This window comes from Myxine glutinosa, chromosome 4 (genome assembly GCF_964187855.1).
Source record: "Myxine glutinosa chromosome 4, kmMyxGlut1.1, whole genome shotgun sequence".
Taxonomy (NCBI): Eukaryota; Metazoa; Chordata; class Myxini; order Myxiniformes; family Myxinidae; genus Myxine; species Myxine glutinosa.
Window position 1 is genome coordinate 202,928,193 of NC_136264.1, and position 20,020 is coordinate 202,948,212.

The following is a 20,020-nucleotide window of genomic DNA, read 5'->3' on the forward strand; positions in this document are numbered from 1 at the left end:
TTAGGGAATGTAGAAAAGAGGAACTGTAAGAGATGGTATTATATATATTTTTTGGAATGAATAGATTTGTTGAGCAAGACGAAAGCATCCTTTTGTAGGAGAAGAAGAAAAAGGTGTTATAATATATGAGAAAATAGTTGTTCACAGGAGAGATTATACATTTCTAATCACGTGATCGCGTGATCACGAACGAAGAACGAACGAACAAATAAACGAATAAGACGAGAAGGAAAAAAAATTTGGGGTTTTTTTTTTTTTTTGAGTAGAGATATTAAACAAGGAGGTATGGGGTGAACAACTGGGACGAAACAGAGAACGAAAATAATTGCAGCGCATTCGACGAACCGCTGATAGAAAAACAAAACCACAAGGTCGGCGACGGTACGGTAGCCTAAGCCTACGAGTACTAGGCCTCAGAATACTCGATACGCATTAACCGACGATTGTGTATACATGTACGAAAAATTAGCACCGAAAATTTTCCTAAAGATACGCTATAGGTACAGACACGGAAAGATAGTCTCGACAAAAACACAATTGTGAAAGATTACTTAGCTTCGAAAGCATGAGCGCATGGAACAGCTTCGAAAAGACGTGATCTCGCGAGATCTCTTATCAGTTTTTATGCGTCCGTTGACTGTCCATGGAGGCGTTAGGTTTTTCGGTTGTCCGTCCGCGATAGCTTTTTGTCACCGTGATAACCTAAGAATGGCTGAAGGGATCTAACCCAACTTGGGGTAAGTATCGATTGTAATACATCGATGAATCAATCGGCTCCGCTCCCTCCCCACGCAGCAGGAGACAGGATTTTGCAATCGTGTCTGGCTGTCTGTCTCGCAACGTTTATACCATTTGAGCTTTTGTCATAAAAATTTTAACAAACTTTTATTATGAAAATATAGAGAAAATAATAAAAATCAATTGGGTCAAAATATGAACGGTAAAGCCATAGTGACTCTAAATAACCCTTATTGGGCCGCAGCCCGTCAAGTGCAAGGCGCCCTTTTTGTCCCCCGTCGCACAGCGGAGCGAAAGGGGGACTATGGTTTTCCCCTCTGTGCGTGTTTGCGGGCATGCGTGCATGCGTAAGCAAAGGACCGCATTCGAATTTGGTGTGTGGGTGCAACCCACGTCAAAATCCAAGACGGCCGCCGCCATGTATGTCTGATGCCATGTATGTCTGAACCTTGTGAGATGAATATCTTGAAAAATAAGTGAAGTACCAACGTCTAATTTGGTGTGTGGGTGTATCTCGGCATAAGGAAGAACGCTATTGAAAATTGGGTCGCCACGTCAAAATCCAAGATGGCCGCCACCATATATATGTCTGAACCTTGTCAGCGAAATATCTTGAAAAATAAGCGAAGTACCAACTTCTAATCTGGTGTGTGGGTGTATCTAGGCATAAGGAAGAACGCTATTGAAAATTGGGTCGCCACGTCAAAATCCAAGATGGCCGCCTTGCGTCTTCCACTTTGTCAACTCACATCACTTCACCGCCGGGGCTACGCATAATGCTTGTTTATTTACCATTGAGCCTCAGTCTGCCTGTCCAGGCCATAACATTTTTTCCATCAGCTTTTGTCATAAAATCAACGAACATCTATTTTGAAAATATGGAGAACACTAAGTTTTTGAGTCCAAACCGGTTGCAGATGAGCTTTGCATATTGAGATGCTCTGTTGTGGCATTTTGGGTTCCATCGGTAAAGAGGGCATGTGACCTTCAATTGAAAATCGTTTTACTGCAATAACCCGTGAACCAGTTAAAGGTATTTAAGTCAAACTTGGCACAAGTATTTGATTTTTGGGTTCATCGGGTCATATGTCACATGATCTTTGAAAGCCATTTTTCAGACCCATAGCTCGACTTCAAAGCATATAATATTGTCTCTTCTACTGATCTGTCTTTCATGTGACCTTTAAATTGAGATCAAACGTAACAGTGGGTTGACATGTAACACGAGCGGGGGCATATCCATCGACGCCTTGTTTAGGGGAGCGTGGGGGATGAGGGTGCAAGATTGAACAATCCATGGCGAGTTTTCTGTTTTGATTATAAATGTTTGTTTCTGCCTTGTGTGGCACATCCTGTGCATTCTGAGCTTGTTTTTGCATGCATGCTCGATGCTGTTTAATTTTAAATTCTTGATTACGACGCCAATGATATCGAAAGATCTTGGTGTTTTATTCATTGAAATTGCTATAGTTTGTGCAGATGGTTCCTTTTGGCCTCGTCAATTAACACGAAGCTTTTATTGGTGTTTGTTGAAGGTATGAGCAGCTTGGAAGGGAATGTCGCCATGTTCTGAGGCAAAGCCTGCTCTCATGGTTGCAGGCACAGGTGGGTGGTCTTGACAAGTATCAGGTTTTGGCATGTAGGTAAGGATGCAACACTGAATTATGGTTAAAACAATCATTACCTTCGACACCGAAGGTGGATGGAAGTTGTGTTTTCACCCCTGTCTGTCTCTGTCTTGTTTGTCTTTCTGTGAGCAAGATATCTCACAATTGTGGACGGATTCGCACAAAATTTGGCAGAGAAGTAGTGTATGTGACGAGGACGAAATGATTAGATTTTGGTGAAGATCCGGATTCAGATCCGGCAAGTGGAATTTTTAAGTGATTCTTCACCACTGTGAGATGGGGCCAAAAACGACATATAGCAGGATATCTCAAAAAGTTGTGTATGGATTTTGACGAAACTTGGTCGAGAGGTTGTGTGTGTTGCAAGGACTAATCGATTCGATTTTGGTGAAGATCTGAATATGGATTCGGATATGAGAATTATTTAATTTCCAAGTGATTCTTCACCATTGAGTGATTGGGCTCAAACCGATAAATAGCACGATATATCAAAAAGTTATAGACGGATTTGAACGAAACTTGGTGGAGAGGTAGTGTATGTGACGACGACGAAATGATTCGATTTTGGTGGATCTGAAAATGGATTGGATATGCGAATTATTTAATTTTTAAGTGATTTTTCACCGTTGAGAGATTGGGCGAAAAGCGATTGTATAACATATTTACAAAAAACAGTTGTGGACGAGTTATGACAACTTGGTGGATGAGTTGGGTCGGTGAAAGGAACAAGCTGATTAGATTTTGGTTCAGGTCCGAATGCAGATCCGGCCTATCAGTGGGATGCAAAATGCAAACTGTACAGCCTGGCGGAGGTATGCGCTCGACCAAGTGCCGTTCTATGCACCCTCCCCCCTATCCTACCGCCCCCCCCCCCACCCCCCCTAGGTGGCAGAATGGACATGTGTACGTGTTATTTGGACTTTAAGTGAAAACATTTTGTTCCAAACAAAATGTTTGGTACAAAATGTTCAACTTCTTGCAAGTATTTCCTAACGTTTTACGATGTAACGTGATAAATCACCCAGTGAGCTGAATAGATGAGGTTACATGTTGATCAGAAAAGTTGCCGAAGGGTATCAACAACAACAACAACAACATGCATTTTAAGGCCATTTTCCCTGCTAGAGCAGGGGTTAGCCTTGCGGTCCCCATGACAATCTTCTCCATTTTGCCCTATTTTCTGCATCTCTCCTTGTTAACCCCCTTGCCCGCATTTCTTCTTCCACCATGTTTAGCCAAGGCTTTCTCGGTCTTCCCCGTCCTCTACTTCCTTCAACATTCATTTCCATCCCTCTTCTCAACCAGTCACTTTCATCCTTCCTCAACACATGACCAAACCATCTCAACCTGTTCCTCTTCACAGCATCAATCACAGGCTCTATTCCCATCATCTTTTGCAATTCATCATTTGTCTTCCTCTCTCTCAACGACACTCCGCACATCCACCGAACCATTCGCATTTCCACCCTTTCCAGCCTTCGTTGCTGCTCTACATTCATGACCCATGTCTCGCTCCCATAAATCACAACACTTCTCACACATGCAGCATACACCTTTCCCTTCAGCTTCAACGACTCTCCCCTCCTCATCAGCACGCCACTCAGTTCCTGAAACTTCTTCCATGCACATCTCACTCTAGCAACCATTGCCGAGTCTGATCCACCTTCTCCATTCAGCATGTCTCCGAGGTAGCAAAATGTTTTCACACCTTCCAGCTTCACGCCGTCTCCAAGATCCAACTCAACATTTCCTCCATCTGCAGCTCCCTCTGTGCACACCTAACACTTGAATGTAGCTGCCACACTGGTTAATGACCCTCTCAAACCACTACATTTTTGATGAACCCACTCAGCACACATTGTACATTGAATGGAGTTCACTCCGACACCCTTCCTGCACACAGCACACGGCCACTTCCCAGTTCTTTCCACCTCACCACATGCTTTACCACTTGCCATCACCTTCGTCTTTCCTATATTCACCTTCAGACCTTTTGTCTCCATACATTCCTTCCACTTGTTCATCTTTTCCTTCAGTCCATCCATACCTTCCGCAATCAACACCAGATCATCTGCTTACACCAACTCCCACGGTAAACCCTCCTTTATGTTCTGAGCCAGCGCCTCCATCACAGCTCCAAATAGTAGTGGACTTAGTACCGACCCCTGATGCACTCCCACCTTCACCTCAAACTCACCACTGTTCCCGTCCTTCGTCCTCACAGCTGTGCGCGCTCTTTTGTACATTGCCATCACTACTCTGATCAACCATTCCCCCACTTCTAACTTCCTCAATGCCCATGTCAATACTTCGTGTGGAACCCTATCGAATGCTTTCTCCAGATCAACAAACCCAAGAAACAACTTCTTCCTCTTCTCCATGTACTTCTCCTGCAACTGCCTCACAATAAAGAGCGCGTCTGTCGTTCCTCTTCCTGGCATAAATCCAAACTGCATTTCGTCGATCTTCACCTTCTTCCTTATCCTCCTCTCCAACGCCCTTTCCAATACCTTCATTCCATGCTCCAATAACTTTATCGCTCAGTACGAGCCACACTCCAGAGGGTCACCTTTCCCCTTGTAGAGAGGGACGAGGATACTCACTTCCCAATCCACTGGAATGCGGCCTTCTTTCACCACCAGATTACAGATCTCTGTCATTCTCTTCACACCCCATCTTCCTGCTGCCTTCAACATATCTCCCACAACTCCCGTCTGCCCTCCCGCTTTTCTACTCTTCATTGCTTTTATCGCTTCCTCAACTTCTCAGTTATCTTCTCTGCCAGTCCTAAAACTGGGTTACTCTCTATGTTGCCATCCCATTCATTCTCTGTATTCAACAGCATTTCCATATATCTTTTCCATCTTCCTTTAATTCCATCTGGGTCCACAACGATTTGTCCCTCTTCGTCCTTCAAGCAACTCACCCCCATCACATCACACCTCTTTCGCTATCTGCTTTGCAATCCTGAATACCGCTCTCTGACCCTCTTCCGAATCCAAGCGTTCTCCGAACATTTTCCTACATGCCTCCTGCACCTTGGCTACCTCTTTCTTGGCTGCCTTATAACTTTCATGCTCTGCTGTTTCTGCTCCCGTACCCTTCGCCTTCTGCCACTCCTTAAACTTCTTCCTCTTCTCGTCAATCCTCTTTCCAACTTCATCATCCCACCACCATGTTTCCAAGTGCCTCGGTGGTCCTTTTGTCCATCCACATACCTCACCAACGGCTCCCAACAGACTATCTTTCATTGACATCCAACCACGTTGAAGCTCAACCACATCATCCTCTACCCTACTCAGCCTCTCTTTTAATGCCTCCCTCACTGTCACCTCTTTCAACCTCCACACCTTCATTCTCGGTTGGTACTTCACCCGCCGAGCTCTCCTCGCACCTTTCTCCCTTATGTCGCAGACAACCAAGTGGTGCTGTGAAACAGCCTCCTCCCCCGGGAACACCTTTGTGTCCCGGACGTGCCCCCTATCTCGACTACGCACCATCAGGTAGTCAACGGTTGTCGTCGACCCACCTGACGTGTATGTAACAAGCTTATTATCCCCTTTCTGGAACTGAGTGTTACAAATCAGCTCCATCAGCAAACTCCAAAATCCTTTCACCTTCTCCATTTCTCACACCATATCCGTAACCCCCAGGAACTCCCTCAAAACCGTCCATACTCTTTCCCACATGTCCATTTAGGTCTCCTCCTACCACAACAACTTCCTCATCTTTCACGTTTTCCATCAGCTTCTCTGTCGCACACCAGAACTTGTCCTTCTCCATCGCTCCGACCAACCTGCGGAGCATATCCCGAGATGACGTTCACCAAGAGCTTTCCAATCATCATTTTCACCATCAACCTATCACTCACTCTCATCACACTGTCTACAAACTCCTCAGAAAACAGGACACCAACACCATTCATGCCCTCCGGGCACCCTTGCCATGTAAACTTGTATTTCTGTCCCTGCCTACCCTTCTAGTCAGGTTCACTATGTTAACAAATATAATTTCGTTAAAAATTTTGGTAGATTAGCAAAACTATACATTTTTGGAATATTCAGAGCATGAGGAATCCAAAAATTAATGTTTACATTTGCGGACACCTTTGCGAAAATGACACTCAGGACAGTGATGAAGATAGTCAGGTTCACTATGTTAACAAATATAATTTCTTTCAAAATTTTGGGATTAGCAAACCTGTACATTTTTGGAATCTTCAGAGCATGGAGAATCTGAAAATCAATGTTGGCATTTGCACAGACACCTGCATGGCCGCCATTTTGGATTTTCAAAATGGCCTCCATAAAATACATATTTTGCGCTATCTCGGCTTCGAGTCAACCTATAACTTAATTACATATGCTAATCCTATGTTTTCTGGGTCAAGGAATCCAATAAAGGCCTGAAAATAGTGCTCAGGATTATAGAAAAGCAACAAACAAAGGTAATTGAAAACCATTGTCTTTATATTTGTGATATAACTGTACTACATAATACATGATATTGCAAGTCCTTTGAAGTTATAGGTTGTTATAGGAAGTTATAGGTTGTATCAGATTGAACTATAAGTCCTATACACAGGATCTACGAGGTCTATACCGTTCAGGAATATGCTTTTACAGATCTTCATCACTGTCCTGAGTGTCATTTTCGCAAAGGTGTCTACGCAAATGTAAACATTAATTTTTGGATTCCTCATGCTCTGAATATTCCAAAAATGTATAGTTTTGCTAATCTACCAAAATTTTGAACGAAAAAACATAGTGAACCTGACTATTCACCATTCTCACACCACTTCCCTTCCATCTCGTCTCTTGCACACAACATGTCCACTCTTCTTCTGACCAATACTTCCACCACTTCTCCTGATCTCCCTGTCATTGTCCCTACATTCCATGTCCCAAACCTTAGAAACCGATCTCCACTTGGGGCTGTACCCTGCCCATATGTAGTTGTAATTGTCATGGTTCTCTTTTTGAGGCAATGTTTTTACGGCTGGATGCCCTTCCTGACGCCAACCGTCTTTGTCGCCTCTTACGACACGCAGGGATACGGTGTACCTATTCTAACCAGGGTACACACCAGGATGCCGAAGGGTATCGTTGTCGTTAAAAAAAATAAAGTAATGAAAATTTGCTACCTGTTTGTGAACTTGAAAAAATATTTACAACTCCCAGTAAATCCTTGTGTCTACACCCCTTGAGTGTTGTGGTTTTACTTTTGTGTTTGCCCATTCAACCCAGCAAGCCAGATTGTTATACCTGGCTTGTGAATGTCATGGGCATACAGTGATCCAGTATTCTGGTTGTGGCCTCTGACCTTAACAGTGCCAGCTTGCCGGACCGAAGCTGAGACATTGGAGTACAAAAATAACAGTCAGCGCATGTTTTGAGGCCTTTGGTGGTGGTTCTGGGTGCGGTTGCACACAGTTAACCCAATTACCTCCTGTGGTTACACATGCGTTGTTTGGTTGATTTGGGTTTTATATTTGAATTATTTCCCCCCTCTGCTTCCTCCCTACCTTGTCCTGTTTGGTTACTGACCTGAACTTCCTCATCCATGTGCAGACGTCTCGCCCTGAAGCTGAACCTACATTTATACGAAACAAAGCTACTCAGGTTATGGCGTTGTTATTCGTTGCGGAGTTCCCTGAGGTTGGGCCCAGCCTCCTTGATGACGTGCTCCGCGTTGTCGGACTATGTCCTGCTGGGGTTGACCTGTACTTGCGCTTGCTGCTTGCTATCGATGGAGAGGTTGTGGACCGGGACGTTTTGCACACTGCACAGGTAGGAAGGTTCCATCTGTGGATTGTTTAACTAGATGGACTTGATGTAGCGCATCCTGATTTGCCATGCAGTTTGATCTGGCCATGCAGGACATGAAGAGGAACACAACAGTCAAAGATGGCATGCGGGAAAGAAGCGTCCCTCGCCTGGTTGAGTCATGGCTGCTGATCTTGTACACCTTCCAAGCTTCCAACGCCGAGCTTGCTTGCCTCTGCTTGGAGGTGGTTGGAGCTTACGTTGCCTGGATCGACATAAACCTTATTGCTAATGAGCGGTAGGCCCAAAAGTGTTGCCTTTCTGTTGCATCGAAATAATTTCCAATATTTATATTGTTACCGCTGTAGTATTTTATGTTTCCCACCACCATGATGTTGCCTAATCTTTCCAAACACCATGAATGCCTTTATTTCATCAGCTTTATTTCGCTCCTGCTCGGACACATGTCTGTGGACGTTCTCCGCGAATCTGCATGTGATTGCCTTCTCGAGATCGTGAGCAAGGGTATGGAGCCAAGGGACAAGATGGAGCTTGTGGAATCCCTCAGCCAGGTGCTTGAGGCTGCTGGATTCTACAACCTGCAGCAGGTGCATCAATTCATGGATCGGAACTAATAGTAGTGGCTATTTTGCTTCTGGCCCGACCTTATTATTATTATTTTTCTTTCCGTTTTTTTCATGTTTTGGTGATGCTGCTTAAACCATGTTTTCTGCATAACTACTTTCCCGTAGAATGAAGATGGAGACTTCCTTGCTCACTTCTCGAAGCTGCTTTGTGCCATGGGGCAGGCTCTTCTGCAGAGCTGGGCCCGCTTTGGCAAAGCTGGGGCTGCGCCCGAGGCGGCTCAGGCACTGGATGCTGCTCGTGCCAAGCTACCAGTTATGCTTGGACTGCTTGGCCACTCTGACGATGACATCTCGCTCAACTGCTGCGGCTTCTGCTATGACTATCTGCATACGCTCAAGCAGGTGTGCATCTACACATACACCTGTCTGTTTCATTGTATAGCTTTGTGCAGTCGAGAGTTTTGGTGCACTCATTTTTCATGATCCTAAGAAGTTTAGTTCATGCGAGTGGATTGTGCTGGTATGCTGCAAGCAGATCAATAAATCGGTCAAATTGAGAATGAGTGAGCAGTACGAGTTCCTTTTGTAGTTATTTTTTTTACTTGCAGTCCAAGCTCCAGCCCTCTCCTGGGTGAAGAAATGACACATCGAATCACAGCACTCTGCCCCTCTCTCAATCGAGGAGTAAGGCTTTGCCGGCCCACTTGTGATTACGGATGTTTTCATGTAGACAGTTTTGTGATTTTATTTTTCTGCTGGAATCATGGCTTCGAGTTGTATCAGTATGCCCAATTTCGATTTTATACCCACCGATGACCCACTAAACGTGCGTGCGTGCGCGTGCGGTTGGTTGGAAAGGGTTTTGTATTTACATACAAACAGAAAAAAAAAGTTCATGTGCATCATTTACACCGATGTGAAATGACAAATGAAAACCAACACATCACGTTCGGTCATATCAATATTTATTTTGATAAACATGAAATTGACATGAGAATGTCAACACGTGTGCAAAACATGTCTCGCTTGGCTCGACGTGAGGTGTGGTCAAAAGCCAGTTAACAGCTCAGTATCTGTCGTGACCACCATTTGCGTTGACACACGCTTTGCAATAGCACCTCATTGAGGGCACAAGATGGTTGAAGAAAGCTTGTGGGGTATTATTCGAGATCAACGCCTGCCACAGTTGGGCCAACGTCGCTAGTTGGTTTTGAAGATTGTTGAGTCCTCTTTGCATTTCATCCCACACATGTTCTGTGGGAGAAAGATCAGGTGGAACAGCTAGCCAGGGAAGTGTGGGAATGTTCTGTTGTGCGACATGAAGGAGTGCATTATCCTGTTGAAGTGTGATGTTTGTCGTCCATGAACCTGCAGAAACATGAGGACGGACAACTTCATCACGGTACCGAGTACATGTAACATTACCATTAATGACCTCCAGCTGAGTTCTGTGATATGTGGTGATGCCTCCCCATACTATCACGCTTCCACCGCCGAACAACCACCGTTGCACAACACATGCGCCAGTGTAACGTTCCACTTGATAAACGTGACCACGGCCATCGCTATTGTCAAGATGGAACCTCGACTCGTCTGTAAAGAGGATAGCCCCATCTTGTCTCTTGAACCTCAGACGCTGTCTGCACCAATCCAGGCTTTCTTGTCATGGTCGGATGTTGTGCTCGTGTAACCGATTTCTGACAGTTCCTGCACTGCTTGGTCACAAGCCAGGGAATGCTGCAAGCTGTCAAACCTGCTGTCTGGAACCCATTCCTTAGGTGCACCAACCGGATATGGTTATCCTGCCGACGTGATGTCACACGTGGTCGTCCAAAAAGTTGTCGATCTCTGATGTTGCCAATTTGTTGATGTCTCCAGAGTGACGGTATGGCACTTTCACGTGACCCAGTACACGCCATGGCAATTTGTGCATGCAGTGCATGGTATGCATGTGCAAACTTCGGATAACTGGGGAATATGACAAGGTACATGCTGGCTAACCATTATTGGCTGACCTATATTGCTGGGTCACTTGTCAAAAAAACTGTTGTGTATTTTTATATTTTTTTTATATTTTTTTGTCTGCAGGAACCTTTTTCTGTTAGTAAATAAAAAGAGCCGAGTTTCTCCGTCCATAATGCTTGATTCTAAAGTGTTTCTGTGTTGTAGAATAATACAAATGGTACCGTTGGAAAGCTAATAATCTATTTACTTTGAACAAAAATTCATTCCGTTAATCATCAACCTGCCTGTTTTAAAAGCTTGTTTCTTGTATTGAGGAAGAATAAGCGGGACCTTGAGCTTTAATGCTGCAGTTCCAATGGTAACTTTTTTAAAATTCTATGACAGCAGGAACCATTTACAATGACAGAGCACACAAAAGGAAATATAGTAATACTTCTCGGAGAGATATAAAATATAATTGTACACAGAAGGAGCACAAAACAACAGCCACGACAATAATTACTATTTTGATGCACCGTGATCGACAGGGTGTCGGAGCTGCCGAAGCAGTTTCTTGGCAAGGGTTATACTGGATGGTTTTCCATTGCCTTCCCAGCGTTTTATCCGTGCTCAATCCTCTTTAATAATGCTGAGTGCCAACCAAGTGAACAGCACGTACCATTTTAAAACTCTTTAGTATGATTAGGGTAGGGCTTGAAGAGCGGAAGTGCCTCCCATACTCTAAGCGGAAGCTCAAACCATGACACCACCGAGTCTGGTATCAACAATTACATGTTATAAAATGTCCTTTTTTTGTGTTTTACTTGATTTTACGTCCTCGTTGGCACTCGCAGATAGACCTACAGCTGGGTGAAGGTACAACGTGCCGTCTTTTCGGTAAACTCGTCAGCGAAGCGACAGGAGGCACGTCTCGTAATTTTAATAATAAATAATGTTTTTGCTTTTTGTTCTTTGCACATTTTTATCTCCTTCAACCTGGACCCTTTTTGTTTTTTCTTGTAGATACCTGATGCTTCTGATATACAGAAAGATGATGTGGAGGTAAGTCCCCTCCATTGCCACCATCGGCCACGTTTTGCTGCTCCCTAGATTGTATATATTTTTTTGTGCATGTTGGGTAGTTGCAAACACGTGCTGTTTGCTTTCTATAATCTCAACCCCATGCTTTATCCTTAGGCAATTCTGCTCGCGATAATAAAGAAGCTGACCTATGATGAAGACTTCAACTTTGAGAATGAGGTGTGTTGAGAACTGAAATTCCTCGTGGCGTTCCGTGCCTCCTCTGTTTCACATATTTTAGCATCGGATTGCGTCGTGAGGCACGCAGTGCACAGTTTCCATTAACTGGTTGATACCCGTCGGAGATGTTCAGAAGCTTGTCAAACGAGTCGTTTGGCAGTGGTTCGTTCTTTGTCATAATCTCTGCTAATGCTTGTTCATAAAGCACGGCGCTGATACACTGATACATGCACACTCCTTTCCTTCTCTTAGTAACAGGTTTTGATTATCTGCATGTTTTGTCGCAGCAGCTTCATTGAGAATTAACAGCAATTTTCCTTGTAATCGACGCCTCTGAAGGTTGAAGAGACGCCCCTGCATTGGCTCTAGCCGACTTACCTTTCATTCGGTGACAGGAATATCTACCCAGATTAGACAAAAATTGCTGCATTTATCCCAATTAACTGCACAACCTGAAAGAGGGTTCTCTTTATGCAGCAATCACAACTGTTGCCATATTATTGAAGTGAGGAAAATGTGGTGCACTTTTTGAGGATCATCGACATCATCTACCGTGCTCCATAAAGGGAGTCGCCTATAATCCTGAACAGGTCACCACTCCGACACTGGATACTCTTATCGACTGTGCAGGAATTAGGCAATTGTTCATGGTGCCGGCAACAGCTCACCTAGTCTTCGCAAAGGACACTATAGGATGTTTACCAAGCACCGACTAACGTGTTGAGATGGGATTTTTTGTATACTTAATCGAGGCTCGTGAAAGAGCTAACATTTATTTCACAGACAAATCAAACAGACAAACAAAATATATAAAAAGAGGGAGTGGAAGACAAGATGGGGAGAGAAGGGGAAGCACACAAACACAACATTTGAGAGCAGGGAGATGTGTGGGGGGGAGGAGGCGTGGGAAGGGGGGGGGGGGGGGTGGGAGAAGTATAAAACATAAGGACACCAAGGACTTCCAGGACAGAAGTTGGTATTTCAAAAAGGGGAATTGGGGTGAAATTAGCGGGGGTAGAAATGATCAAGGCTTTGGATGGGGGAAGATAAGAGATGGTGGTGAACAGCTGTTTTAAAGACCTGGAGGGTGGAGTGGGATTGAATAGAGTGAGGGAGTTTGTTCCAGAGGCGGGAGAAAAGAGGAATGAAGGAGTGAAGGTGAGCAGAGAGTCTTGATTTTGGCAGTTTAACCATAAGAGGGTTGCAGGCAGATCTTGTGCGACCTGTCGGAATATTTGGGGGACAGAGCCCAGAGAGAGCTGGGGGGGCAAGGCCAGAGGCGTCGGTAGAAGACGGAAAGACCACCAACCTGCCTGCGGTGAGCGAGTGAAAGGCCCTTGGATGCTCCGTTTGATGATCATCCGACGGACGGAACACACATTGATGAATCAACCTGCCTGCAAAACATCAGGGCTATAGTTTACAAGATTAATACCCAGGTTACACAGCTCGTAGCGAGTGTGCGTACCTCTAGAGTCGATGGTATCCTGCCAGGATCACTACTGTGGAACAAAAATGGGCATCAGCAACCTGGCATCCAGCAGGTACAGTTGTCGTGAGAGGAATAAGCAAAAAGTAACAGGTAGGAACGTCATACAAATAGACGACTTTGGTCATCGTCTGAGAAGAAAACATAGTTTTCACCTATCCATTTTTGCCTACATGTTCGTACAGTAATACATTGGTTCGCGCTCAGGATGGGTTCTTGGAGAAGAGAGAATGAATGATCGTTTTAAGGCCATTTTTCCCCGCTGGAGCGGGGCTTAGCCTTGCGGGCCCCATGACAATCATGGTTCCCTGTTTGAGGCAATGTTTTTATGGCCGAATGCCCTTCCTGACGCCAACCCTTGGTCACGCTCTTACGATGCGCAGGGATACGGTGTACCTATTCTGAATCGGGGTACACACCGTGATCATTCATCCCAGCAAGCTGGTACTCAATTTGCCGACCTCGGAAGGATGACAGGCTGAGTCAACCCCCCTGGCGTTAATTCAGCGATCGACCGGGATTCGAACCCAGGATCCTAGGATCCCAAGCTGGCACCATAACCGCTAAGCCAACGCCAGGCTAAAGAGAGAGCTAATCGAAAATTTGCAAAAAGGGATCATCATACCATTCTTTAGAAAGAGATGCATTCCCAACAGTTATTTCTTACACATGAGCTGCATATCAGGGCTTCATTAGGGTGTCGATAACAGCGCTAATATTAATAGATGGTAAACTAGACTGGCACTCGTTAGAGCGCATACCTCTGCTCGGCTGAAGAGTTCATGTGGTGTAATGCACAGATCTGCATCTGGACTTGAACCAAAATGTGATTCAGGTTGTTATTGTCATCCACCCAGTTTTGTCATAACCCATCCACACATTTTTGAGATATCATGCCATACATCATTTTTGGCACTTTCTCAATGGCGAAGAATCACTTAAAATAATCACTCGGTACCTGTGTGTCGAGAACCACAGGATCCCCATCCTCAACAGCTACAGTGCATTCAGAAAATATTCAGACCCCTTCACTTTTTTCACATTTTGTTATGTTGCAGCCTTATGCTGAAATTGTTTAAATTCATTTTTTCTCATCAATCTACACTCAATACCCCATAATGACAAAGAGAAAACAGGATTTTAGAAAGTTTTGCAAATTTATTAAAAAGAAAAGCCTGAAATATCACATTGACATAAGTATTCATACCCTTTGCTATGACACTTGAAATTTAGCTCAGGTGCCTCCCATTTCACTTGGATCATCTTTGAGATGTTTCTACACCTTGATTGGAGTCCACCTGTGGTAAATTCAATTGATTGGACATGATTTGGAAAGGCACACCTGTCTATATAAGGTCTCACAGCTGACGATGCATATCAGAGCAAAAACCAAGCCATGAGGTCGAAGGAACTGCCTTCAGAGCTCGGACAGGATTGTGTCGAGGCACAGATCTGCGGAAGCCTACAAAAAAAATTTCTGCTGCATTGAAGGTTCCCAAGAGCACAGTGGCTTCAATAATTCTTAAATGGAAGAAGTTTGGAACAACCAGGACTCTTCTGAGAGCTGGCCGCCCGGCCAAACTGAGCAATCGGGGGGGGGGGGGGGGGGGGAGGAGGAGGGAGGAGGGCCTTGGTAACAGAGGTGACAAAGAACCCGATGGTCACTCTGCCTGAGCTCCAGAGATCCTGTGTGAAGATGGGAGAAACTTCCAGAAGGACAACCATGACTGCAACACTCCACCGATCTGGGCTTTATGGCAGAGTGGCCACACGGAAGCCTCTCCTCAGTGAAAGACACATGAACGCCTGCTTGGAGTTTGCAAAAAAGCACCTAAAGGACTCAGACTGTGAGAAACAAGATTCTGTGGTCTGATGAAACCAAGATTGATCTGATTGAACTGCAGTCTTATGACTGCAGCCCCATCTCTTGCCATGTGGAGGTATCGGTTTTGGGCCATTTGACCACGCATCAGACTATCGAGATGAGAACAACACTCGCTCTGCGCATCAAAATCATCAGGACACTCCAAGCCGTCGTCTGAGTCTCACAACCGGTCCTCCATCTTCTCTGACAAACTGCTCGAACCAGTTAACTGTTTTAGTTTAGAAATTGGTGGACTGGGCAGAATATTTTATCCTATCTGCATTGTTGAGAATTGTTCTGATGGTCAATGTAGCCAAGTCTAAAGCACAAGTCACTTCCAACTGATTGGCTCAGAACGTGCGCATACAAACGGTGGCGGCGAGTGCTTTATGGTTTTTCTTTATTTTAATTTTTTCCGTAAATATTTCTCTTGGACAAAGTGCTCTTGGCATATATATATATATATATATATATATATATATATATATATATTGTTACGGATCGCGGATAAGATGTTGGTTTGCCGAGCGGATGGCACCGCGGCCGAACAGTTACCCCGACTAACCCGATTCCTGAATGTTGGCCGGATCGCGCCACAGATATTCAATGGGGAAAAGACTAAAGCGAAGGATGTGAAGAAGAAGGAAGACAAAGGGTAAGGAATACCAATATAATTTATTACGATGTACAGGATTGAAAGAAACCAAGGAAGAAGGAAAGATAAGAAAATAATTTACAGAAGAATTCAGAGAGTGCAACGCTAGCTTACCTACAGTCTTAATTAACCCAAGGACAAGACACACAAAACAAACTCACGTACACAAAAGGATGGAAAGGCAGGAGGTGGATGGCTGGAGGGGGAGGAAGGTCCAACGGGTACTGCAGCACGATCGGCGCGTTTAGCAGCCGCCGTTCCTCCGCGGCCCTGCTCAAAACTGCTGTCCAGGCCCCAAGCTGCTGTTGGTGCTGCTGTGGCTGCTGCTGCTGCGGCTGTGTGGACGTCGCGTGCTCTTTTCAGGACTCGTCTCTCTCGTCTTGTCAAAGCTCATCTACTTCTGTAAAAGCTCATCTGGTCCAACCACTCAACTCAACAACAACAACTCAACAACCACCCTTGCTTCTTGCGCACGCGCTTTTATAGCGCCTCAGGCGATCAAGCCGCCGGCCTTCAGGACACGCCCATCGGTCAGCTCGCCTCGGCCCTGATTGGTCGGCACGGCCCTCTGGCTCCGCCCTTGATGACGATGGGCGGGCGCGCCCTTCTTCCCCGAGCTGAGCACATGCTTAATGGCGGCTTTGGGGCGAAATCAGCAACCCACCGCTGTAACAAACCTGGCAAACTGCCCAGTGCGGTTGGCAATGCAGACTTGGAGGGGATGTAGCTGGAAATGGAGATTTTGGGAATGGGAATGAAAGGGAATCTATCTTGTTTCACTTGGTGCAATGGAGTGTCATCTTAATGGAAGACAAAGCCTTAACCTAATACACAGAATAAGGAAATAAACTACTGAACAGGGATATTATAGTGTCCTTCATGTATGCTTTATGGAACTAACTACGGGAACGCCCTCTGACCTTTATACAACAGACTGGAGGCAGGAGGGTTCAGAATAAAGCAATAATAATAAAAAAAACACACAATAAAAAAACACAATTCTCATATCCACAACAATATATATATATATATACACTTTTTTTTTTTCCCCCAATTGCGATTGCAATTTGTTGTTATTAAGGATACAAGTGATCCAATTATTTGGCCTTTTTTGATGGGCTTATAGAATGAACTTTAAAAATTGCATTGGACAATAATATTGATGACTTTTGTATTTCCTTGTCGTGATCTTACGGTGAGCGGGCAGGGTGAGGAGGAGGTGATGTTCCTGGATTACCGCAAGCAGTTGAAGCTTCTGCTGGATAAAGTGGCACAAGTTTCACCAAATCTCTTGCTGCTCTCTATACACCGAGTGGTCACCAGTACTCTTAGGTTTGTTTCTGGGAGCAGCGAGCTCAAGCCATCGAATGATTGCTACCGCCTTCCATTTGCAATTTGATCCTCCAAATAAGGAAGGAAATATCCTGTCTGAGGTAGATACATCTCCCACCTGCCATCATGATTAATGGTGTGTGCTGCAGGGACTGGAAGGGTTGTGAATTTGGTGAGGTGGAACTCGCTCTGCGTTTGCTATACATGTTAGGAGAGGCTCTCCCTGCAGGTCATTGTGGACATTTCTCTGGGGATGAAAGCAAAGCGTCAGTCCTGCAGGACATGGTGCGCACGGTATGTTTCTTATCCCTCTGTAAACACCTTCCTCATATGCACAGCTGAGGTTATATGTTACCTGCAGCCAATGGTGTCGGTCAATCTCTCTGTATCCGAAAGCACGTGCAAATCGATCAGCTTTGTAAATGTATGTGAAAATTCATCCATTCAGTCATCAAATCTTAGTTTTTGTTTAAATTGCACGTTACTTGCAAAATCAAACATTTTCAAGTATATTGGTTGGTCTTATCCGTTATTCTGTATGGCTCTGGAGTCTAGACTCGAGAGCAATTGCATTGCAAATCGCAGAATTGGAAAACAAACTATTTTTGGGGTTAAAAGGTCAAAGATCAACTCTAGGTCAAACTTATGAAATCATCAATTATCTGAAAAATCATCAATTTTAATCCGTTGACCTGAACTTTTTTCTTCTTTTTTTTTGTATACAGCATCGAGGGTCGTGAAAGAGCTAACATTTATCACACAAAAAAAATCAAACAGACAGTATATAATAGGCGATTAATATAATAGGATCTGTGGGAGGGTGAGGGCATGGGGAGAGGAGGTGTGGGAAGGGGGAGGGGGGAGAAGTATAAAACACAAGGACACTGCAAGGACTTCAGGAAAGAAGTCGGTATTTTAAAAAAGTGGATCTGGGGTGAAATTAGTGGGGGTAGAAAATATCAAAGTTTTGGATGGGGGTATCAAAGATAAGATATCAAAGAAAAGAAAAGAAAGAAAAATATCAAAGATAAGAGATGGTGGTGAACAGCTGTTTTAAAGACCTGCAGCAAGGAGTGGGATTGAAGAGAGTGAGGAGTTTGTTCTGGAGGTGGGAGAAAAGAGGAATGAAAGTTAAGGTGAGCAGAGAGTCTTAATTTTGGCAGTTTTACCATAAGACGGTTGCAGGCAGATCTTGTGCGACCTGTAGGAATATTTGGGAGGCAGAGCCCAGAGAGAGAGTTGGGGGAGCAAGGCCGGAGAGGAGACGGTAGAAGTCAGAAAGACCACCAAACCTGCCTGCGGTGAGTGAGTGAAAGGCCCTCGGAGTTATCTTCATCATGGGAGATTCCAATGATTTTGAAAGCTTTGGTTTCAACAGCGTGAAGCCGAGCTTGGTGTGAGGCAGAAGCATCGGCCCAGAGGGGAGAACAGTATTCCATTGAGCTGCGGATGAAAGCCTTGTATGTGCTGAGGAGCTCAGGTGTGCCAAGGAAGGACTTCACACGACGGAGGATGCCCAGTCGGCGCTGGCTTTTTTTGCATTTTAAGGCCATTTTCCCTGCTAGAGCAGGGGTTAGCCTTGCGGTCCCCATGACGATCTTCTCCATTTTGCCCTATTTTCTGCATATCTCCTTGTTAACCCCCTTGCCCGCATTTCTTCTTCCACCATCTTTAGCCAAGTCTTTCTTGGTCTTCCCCGTCCTCTACTTCCTTCAACATTCATTTCCATCCCTCTTCTCAACCAGTCACTTTCATCCTTCCTCAACACATGACCAAACCATCTCAACCTGTTCCTCTTCACAGCATCAATCACAGGCTCTATTCCCATCATCTTTTGCAATTCATCATTTGTCTTCCTCTCTCTCAACGACACTCCGCACATCCACCGAACCATTCGCATTTCCACCCTTTCCAGCCTTCGTTGCTGCTCTACATTCATGACCCATGTCTCGCTCCCATAAATCACAACACTTCTCACACATGCAGCATACACCTTTCCCTTCAGCTTCAACGACACTCCCCTCATCAGCACGCCACTCAGTTCCCGAAACTTCTTCCATGCACATCTCACTCTAGCAACCGTTGCCGAGTCTGATCCACCTTCTCCATTCAGCATGTCTCCGAGGTAGCAAAATGTTTTCACACCTTCCAGCTTCACGGCGTCTCCAAGATCCAAATCAACATTTCCTCCATCTGCAGCTCCCTCTGTGCACACCTTACATTTGAATGTAGGTGCCACACTGGTTAATGACCCTCTCGGACCACTACATTTTTGATGAACCCACTCCTCGCACATTGTACATTGAATGGAGTTCACTCTGACCCTTCCTGCACACACAGCACATGGCCACTTCCCAGTTCTTTCCACCTCACCACATGCTTTACCACTTGCCATCACCTTCGTCTTTCCGATATTCACCTTCAGACCTTTTGTCTCCATACATTCCTTCCACTTGTTCATCTTTTCCTTCAGTCCATCCAAACGTTCCGCAATCAACACCAGATCATCTGCATACAACAACTCCCACGGTAAACCCTCCTTTACGTTCTGAGCCAGCACCTCCATCACAGCTACAAATAGTAGTGGACTTAGTACCGACCCCTGATGCACTCCCACCTTCACCTCAAACTCACCACTGTTCCCGTCCTTCGTCCTTACAGCTGTGTGCGCTCTTTTGTACATTGCCATCACAACTCTGATCAACCATTCCTACACTTCTAACTTCCTCAATGCCCATGTCAATACTTCGTGTGGAAC

At 44.9% G+C, this 20,020-nt stretch overlaps 1 protein-coding gene across 8 annotated transcripts in view; it reads left to right on the top strand.

The window, feature by feature from the left end:
- Positions 1-20,020, top strand: part of XPOT (exportin for tRNA) — a 40,359-nt gene that overhangs the window by 6,933 nt on the left and 13,406 nt on the right. For 5 of the 8 annotated variants that reach the window (XM_068114265.2, XM_068114268.2, XM_068114271.2 and 2 more), the window contains exons 4-12: positions 2,274-2,343; positions 7,937-8,155; positions 8,227-8,429; positions 8,571-8,739; positions 8,884-9,120; positions 11,686-11,724; positions 11,860-11,922; positions 17,138-17,262; positions 17,412-17,556. In XM_068114265.2, the coding sequence (XP_067970366.2) occupies positions 2,274-2,343; positions 7,937-8,155; positions 8,227-8,429; positions 8,571-8,739; positions 8,884-9,120; positions 11,686-11,724; positions 11,860-11,922; positions 17,138-17,262; positions 17,412-17,556 (1,270 nt within the window). The remainder of the gene's footprint in view (positions 1-2,273; positions 2,344-7,936; positions 8,156-8,226; positions 8,430-8,570; positions 8,740-8,883; positions 9,121-11,685; positions 11,725-11,859; positions 11,923-17,137; positions 17,263-17,411; positions 17,557-20,020) is intronic. The other 3 variants (XM_068114267.2, XM_068114269.2, XM_068114266.2) reach the window with 2 other exon arrangements.